This window comes from Lycium barbarum, chromosome 11 (assembly GCF_019175385.1).
Source record: "Lycium barbarum isolate Lr01 chromosome 11, ASM1917538v2, whole genome shotgun sequence".
Classification (NCBI taxonomy): domain Eukaryota; kingdom Viridiplantae; phylum Streptophyta; class Magnoliopsida; order Solanales; family Solanaceae; genus Lycium; species Lycium barbarum.
This window is the reverse complement of record NC_083347.1, coordinates 23895789-23902953: the sequence shown is the minus strand read 5'-3', so window position 1 is coordinate 23902953 and position 7165 is coordinate 23895789. Positions and strand designations below refer to the sequence as shown.

At 33.8% G+C, this 7165-nt stretch overlaps 1 protein-coding gene across 2 annotated transcripts; it reads left to right on the top strand.

Moving 5' to 3' along the window:
* The first annotated feature begins 219 nt into the window (after positions 1-219).
* On the top strand, positions 220-4736 carry LOC132618603 (zinc finger CCCH domain-containing protein 18). Of its 2 annotated transcripts, none has more exons than XM_060333635.1 (8): positions 220-691; positions 1620-2522; positions 2601-2768; positions 2861-3040; positions 3546-3625; positions 3731-3886; positions 3983-4109; positions 4250-4736. In XM_060333635.1, the coding sequence occupies exons 2-8, from the start codon at positions 1627-1629 to the stop codon at positions 4320-4322; spliced, it is 1680 nt and encodes a 559-aa protein (XP_060189618.1). In that variant the 5' UTR covers positions 220-691; positions 1620-1626; the 3' UTR covers positions 4323-4736. The 2 variants fall into 2 exon arrangements, with proteins under 2 accessions (XP_060189618.1, XP_060189619.1); XM_060333636.1 differs by having other exon boundaries at positions 223-691; positions 1620-2513.
* The last annotated feature ends 2429 nt before the right edge of the window (positions 4737-7165 follow it).

Here is a 7165-nt window from a genome sequence, read left to right as displayed (position 1 = left end):
ACATTCTCAAGATACAAAAATAGTATCCTACATAAGCCAACCTGTTTGCTGTTCGGTTAAAAATATTTTATTTGAATTATTTTAAAAAATAATTGGGTAAGGCTTAGCCACATAGATAAATCCGAAAAAACAAATAGATGAGGGGTATTTATGTAATGTTATTATGTAAGTAACGTTCTAATTGAATTAGAAAATCCAGGCGCATTTCCTAATAAATTCCCGCATTTTTCTGTAACGACAGATACAGCCTGTAAATGGAGTCATTTCAAAATTTTGTTTTAAAAAGTTTTAAGTTATCCATTTTTTTCCAATCAGTATCAAAGACTCCCATAATTTAAAATTCCTTAATCTTTAAATACGTATAATACTGGTTGTAGTACTTGGTATTGTTACATGTGGGGTTATTGGTTATAGTAGAGAATTTGAGTAAATGATTTTTAAAAGTTGGTTTTGATCCCTTTAAAGCCAATCCTTTCTGTCATTTGTTTTTTTTTTTTTGGTTAGTGAACAAAGAGTAGTAGTGTTGTGAGAGTACTATATGAATTTTTTATTTTATAGAAATGAGATTAAGAAATAGTCAGAACAAGAAGAGCAAGAGGAAATTATTTGAGAACTGAGAAACATGGATTGGTTGCTTTGATTAAATTTTCTTTTTCAGTGTTGTACTCTACTCCACTCAGACACTTTGAAGGTATTTTTATTTTGTTATTCTTGAAAATGGTGTTTTTGATGTTTTTTTTTTTTTGTCACTCTCTCTTCTAGGGGCTGTGTTTTTATTTTTATTTTGTGACTAGTTTGAAGTCTTGAATGTTGTTTCAATGAAGAAAAGAGACAACTTTTGATGTTTCTGTTTTCAGAGAAATGTCAAAAAACTCATTTTTGGTGTTACAGAAACAAGAATCAACGTTTATGTTCAAATTGGATAATATATGCTAAATCTCAGTTTCTTTAAAAAATAAGGATGTCCTGTTTGTTGTTTTAATTCTAGCTTTAGGTTAGTTTCTATAGCAAATTTAAAAATTACTCACTAGTTCTCTCGAAACAAAAATCGATTTTTATGTTTAAAATTTTGTGATATCTGCTAACTTTCCTTTTTTTTTAAAAAATAAATAAAATAAAATCGAATAACAATGTCCTTTTTGCTTTAATTCTAGTGTTAGGTTGGTTTCTAAAGCAAATTTTAAAAATTAGCAAGTTTCTTGAAACAAGAATTGATTTTTATGTTCAAGATTTGGTGATATCTGCTAACCTCCTTTTTTGTTTGAATCCTCCACAACTTTTAGTGTTTTGCCTCTTTTGGTAAAACTGATGATTGCTTATTGTTATTTCCAGTTGTGGCTAGGCTAATGTTATCATCAACGGTGTCAGATAAAGCTGACCACTGGTGTCTTCCTTTAATTTCCTCTTATTTTCAAGATTTATTTTTGATTATGTTCTCTTCTGTTATTTTTTCCCTCCTTGATTCAAGGATATTTGATTTTCTCATGGAGAAATGTATGCTGGTGCCATTGCAATTAGATAAGCGCTGTTCTTTGATGTATATGCTGGAATATATTTTATGTTTATTGTTTTATCAGTAATGATTTTCGACTAAGTCAACATCCATGTTGATTTGTTAGGTTGAAGATGAACATGGACTTTTCCGAGTCTACAAAAGTTGTATATAATCGAATTCAGAAACTAGAGCCAGAAAATGTGTCTAAGATCATTGGTTATCTCCTCTTACAAGATCATGGTGAACAAGACATGATTAGATTAGCCTTTAGTCCCGACAATTTGATCCATTCGTTGATTAACAAAGCTAAGAACGATCTTGCATTGTCATCCAAACCGTCCATTTCTGGTCCTCTTTCACCTCCCTTGGTCAACCGAGCATTATCTGTAGACGTTCCCTTGAAATTTGCTCCATTCTCACCAGCTTCACCTCACCCCTTTCCGACTCTTTTAGTTGGAAATCCCTACTGGGACCCTCAAGGACCTTCTGAAAATCATCCGCTTCATACTATGACCGACGAACGTCAACTCCCAAACCAACTTCAGTTCTTATCTTTGGATGATCACTCGGACCATGACCACTATTTTGCTGGACCTGCATTAGGTCCAAGATCAAGTCGAAGGTCTCCAAGCTTGCCTGAGTTTCCTGTTAAGATTTGCCATTACTTTAACAAAGGCTTTTGTAAACATGGAAGCAATTGTAGATACTTTCATGGCCAACCAACTCCAGAAAACTTTTCCCAAGGATTCAACGCAAATTTAAATGAAGTAGGAAGCGATGAACATATCTTCTCCCCTGGATCTCTGGAGAAACTAGAGATGGAGCTGACTGAGCTTCTCAAATCTAGAAGGGGTCTCCCGGTTTCTATTGCTTCATTGCCCATGTTGTACTATGAGACATTTGGCAGAACACTTCAGGCTGAGGGTTATCTCACAGAAAGCCAGAGACACGGGAAAGCTGGATATAGCCTGACTAAGCTCCTCGCTCGACTAAGAAACAGTATTCGTGTCATCGACAGGTGCAACTTGTATAGCTCTCTCCTTTGGTGGATTGTGTTCTTTGACTCTGGCTGTATTTGATATAAATGTTTGTATATTTGAGACAGGCCCCACGGACAGCATGCCGTTATTTTAGCTGAGGATATTCCAAAATACATGGAGTACAGTGGAGAAAGAAATGATCACGGAGCAATTGTAGCCGGTTCTCGCCAGATTTATCTGACTTTTCCGGCTGAGAGTACCTTCAGTGAGCAAGATGTTTCCAACTATTTCAAGTAAGTGGCCGACTCCAAGTGAATTGACACCTACTATTAGTCATCTTTTTCCATTCTTCATAAATTATTAGAGCCTTCTCATGTTTATGCAGTCAGTTTGGACCAGTCCAAGATGTTAGGATTCCTTGTCAACAGAAGAGAATGTTTGGATTTGTAACTTTTGTTTTCCCAGAGACAGTTAAGCAGATCTTGGCAAAGGGGAATCCTCATTTAGTTTGTGGAGCACGTGTTTTGGTGAAACCTTACAGGGAAAAGCCCAAGGATGGAGATAGGTATATTTCCTGGTTTCTTTTTCTATAAGGCTTCTAATCACTTACTTGCATATTTGACGGTTATTGGTCAAAGATCCACATTTCAAATGTACCTTACTTAAACCTTAGATGTGGAATCCTGAGCATGCAATGATATTGCATTGCTAATGCCATTTATGTTTGTAGTTTAATCTATTGAAATTAGCAGTGTTTGCTCTTTGACTACTCTCGATTATATGTGAACTTGCATTTTCAGATCTGTGGTTGCTGGTTAAATGAATCTCAATTTTTTCCCTATCCACCAGTTTTCCCTTCTATTGAAGTATCTGATGATAATAATCTATCTGACAATAGAGTACTTGAGGAGCATTGGCTCAATTGTGTTCCAATTAATTCTATTTGATTTGTTTATTCTATCTCACTATGCATAATTTTCAGCAAGCATCTTTCATACAATTCAAATTAATATTTACATATTTCCCTCCAATGTTGATTTGCATTTGATACGATCTTTATCTTATATCAGCAAAAAATCCCTGGAGAAAGCGTATCAAGGTTCCTATTATAATTCATCTTTCACTGATGCAGAATCGGAGCACCAATCTTGTAAGATGCATTTCAACTCAAACAGTGGAAATCTACCTTCTGCATGACACTTTTCTTAATTTTTTGTCGTAGAAGTTATATTTATATCATTTTCTGCTCTTTTAGCACCTAGAGTATGTGAAAATTCAAGGCTATTGAAGAAACATCTCATGGAGGAACATGAGCGTGCAATTGAGTTTGAGAGGCGGCGTTTTCCTGAGTTGCAACACCATCAAATGTGCGTTGGCTACTCAGTAGAGGATTTGAAGCTTTCTTCAGAAGGTTGTTAAATTTGCAGCTGTATATAAGGATATCCTTGACTTATCCATTTCATCTAACATTGTTCTTTTCTTTTCTTTTCCTGCTCCCCCTATATAGGCCAAAGTGAACAACTGGAGTTTCCATCGGTCGAGGGTTTTACTGACATGCTAGATGTATGGAACAATGGTTCCACCACCGAGGACAGAACTAGGCATGCTAAGACAAATCACTGTGACCAAGAAAGGTAAGTCATTTCGATACTGTCCTTTCCTCTTAATTCACTGTTTCTCCCTTTGGTCCTTTTAAAGTGTATGTTGTTTGTGTCCTTTTGAGTTTGTTGTTGATGATTTTTTCTCACTTAAGTTGTTCTTTGGGATATTGCAGTGGTCAAGGATTGAATCTACCAGATAGCCCTTTTGCATCTCCAATAAGGAATGGCATTTCAACTGTCACTTAGGTTCAGAAACACACAAGGATTCCAGAGGACTGATTTTTGGCAAAACAGTTCGTTGGTTCGACACTAAAAGTATCCGACATATTTCCATAGAAACAGTAATTAAACTAGTTTCTCAGCAGAAAGCGCAAGAAGTTTAAATTTCTTCCTTTATTTTAGGTGGACATGATAAGAAAATGATATAGAAAAAGAATCCCAACATGTAACAAGTTGAAATAGGTTTTCTGCTTTCATCTGAAGTTAATGATACGGAGCATGCAAGCTTGAGGCTTGCAGGTTTTAGAAGTTAAAATGTAATTATGGTCTCTTTCTAAGTTTGAGAAGAAGATAATAGGGGCAGATAGAACTCTCTGCTACTAAACAGAAAATGCTAATTTTGCTAACAATAAAGTTATATACATTGTTTTCATTGCAGTCTGTTTACTTCTGAACTCTCATTTATGTCAAAATTTGTTTTTATAATGTTGGTTGTCGGGTTAACTTTCGTTGTACTCTGCGGATGTAGGATTTAAAGTTTATGGGTTTTGGATTTGAAGTTCATTGGTTTTGAAGTTATATAATATGTACATATTCAGTGGATTTCTCAAGAAATATACAGGGTTTACATCAAAACTACTAGCTCACTGCATATGGATTAGTCATAAGCTAAGGCGAGCCAGTAAGTTTGATCCATTTCTGTCTAAATTTAGGTGGTCAGATGGATTAGTTAGCTGCCTATGACTAATCCATCTGACCACCTAAATTTAGACAGATGAAAAGAATCACATGCTAGTATTTTTTTGGTTCACTTGTTGGAATTTCAACTAAATTTATGCCATCTATTATGCTGATAAGTTAAATATTCTAGTTCGAAAAAGAGATAATTATTGTAAGTGGGGTTGTAAGGGCAACTGGGAGAATGGAGCCAGCTAAAGAGCATTACAAAGCCAGTTCACTTTTTGTATTCCCTCTTAAGCCATTAAACGAAATGAACATTCTCTTCATTTGCTATATAAAGTATATAAATGAAGAAGTTGAATATGGAAGTGTGTGTGGTCCTAACCTGCATGTTCTTTAGTTGGACACCCCCCCCCCCCTCTCCTACCCCCAACTCTCCCCCAAATATTTTTGGACCCTTGATTTGCGGAAGTCATGCAAGTTATTTTCTTTAAATTTATTTTTGATGCCAAAATTAATTAGTTTGACCAAATTAAGTGGCTTGCTTCTAACTTATGGTATGTGACGACTTTGTGCTTAATAATTTGTCGTTTTCATCTTTTTATTTTTATATTTTGTAAAAGAAAAAAATATATTGCAATTTGAGATTAGACTTGTGACTTCTTTAATAGTGATTGACTTTCATGAAAGTAGTGGTGGTGAAGTGCGACATTGGTTTAGATTATTTGTGGATCTTATGTGGATTTAATTATAGATTATGGGACCTACATATCTACTATAGTTCAATTATGTGACACAGATGTTACATGTCCAGGGCCATAAACTTTTTTATTCATCCATTCCTTAGCCTCAAACACACTTCATACTTGAAAAGTAGTTAGATTCTATTCCCATCCACTTCTATTGATTTATTAAAAAAAAATCAAAATTAAGCTCCATGTGGTAGTTTGTGATTTTTTTTAATTCGTAGGAAATTCATAGTAGCAGACAATTATTTATAAATGAAATGTAGAAGATATTACTTTTGAAAAGAGAATAAAAAAAAACTTTTCTTTGCCTACTAGTATTCAAGTCATAAAAGGAGGCTTTTCATGAATATCCAGGCAGAATAAATCATTTATCTGCCTATACCCATTCCCATTACAAAGTTCGTTCCGTAAAAAAAATTATATTGTAGCAGTTATATACGCTGATATCTTCGGGGTATAAATTCATAAGATATAAATTAAAATAGTAAGAACAGTTGAATCTTGTTGTTGTATATCATTAAGGTATACAACATGTGAATTGTATACTCCAAATGTATATAACGTAAACGTGTGTTGATTATTTTGTAAATATAGTTTCCTAAATAGTATGAAGTGTAATAATCTTTAAAAATGAGCATATTTGCGTAACTTTTTTTAGTAGCCTGGGTATATACTGCGCCAACATCCCTATATAAAAAAAAGAAGGGGATATTTCACTTATAAACAATTTATGGGTCAAAATTACATATTCATAGCCCATATTTTAAATTACAAATCTATAGCCCAACATTTCATGGCCCAACTTGAATATTTACCTTTATACAATAATATACAACTTTATACACCTACTGTAGACAATGTATACACCTTATATAAAAGTTTATAATAATGTATAAGACTAGTATACAATATTATACAACAATATATAACTTTATACATCTACTGTAGACAATGTATAAATCTTGTATAAAAGTGTATAATAATGTATAAGACTAGTAAAAAAGTGAAGAGGAAAAAAATGGCTATGGCGGGTAATTAAAAAAAGATGGACTAAAAGGGGTAAATATTTTTTCATAATTGGCATAGAGCGTAAAATTCCCTAAAAAAATTGAGTGCAAGTTACACCAATCCATATTTGGGCTTCAATTTTCATGTGCTGTTTTTAGGGCACCAATAAAAGTCGGAAAGGAACGCATCCCTATTCAATTTTTTTTTATATATGCTTTATATGTTGTATTTTTCTATTCCATTCCCAAAATCTTTAAATAACAGTGAGATTTATTATAAAGTTTGATTTCTAAATACGGGTCACTTATGACTATTGGTCCAACTTAAAATGCTAATTTACTTCTTGATTTGCTTACATGTTGGAATACTACTTGCCAAGCTAAGCGGTAAGTAAGGGTGGGCATAGTTTGGGTCAACCCGAAATTCAAATCG

Coding starts and splice junctions, on each gene's coding strand:
- LOC132618603 (XM_060333635.1), top strand. CDS start 1,627: ATGAACATGGACTTTTCCGAGTCTACAAAAGTTGTATATAATCGAATT. Junction 3,041..3,545: donor AAGCCCAAGGATGGAGATAG/GTATATTTCCTG, acceptor ATCTTATATCAG/CAAAAAATCCCTGGAGAAAG. Junction 3,626..3,730: donor AGAATCGGAGCACCAATCTT/GTAAGATGCATT, acceptor CTGCTCTTTTAG/CACCTAGAGTATGTGAAAAT.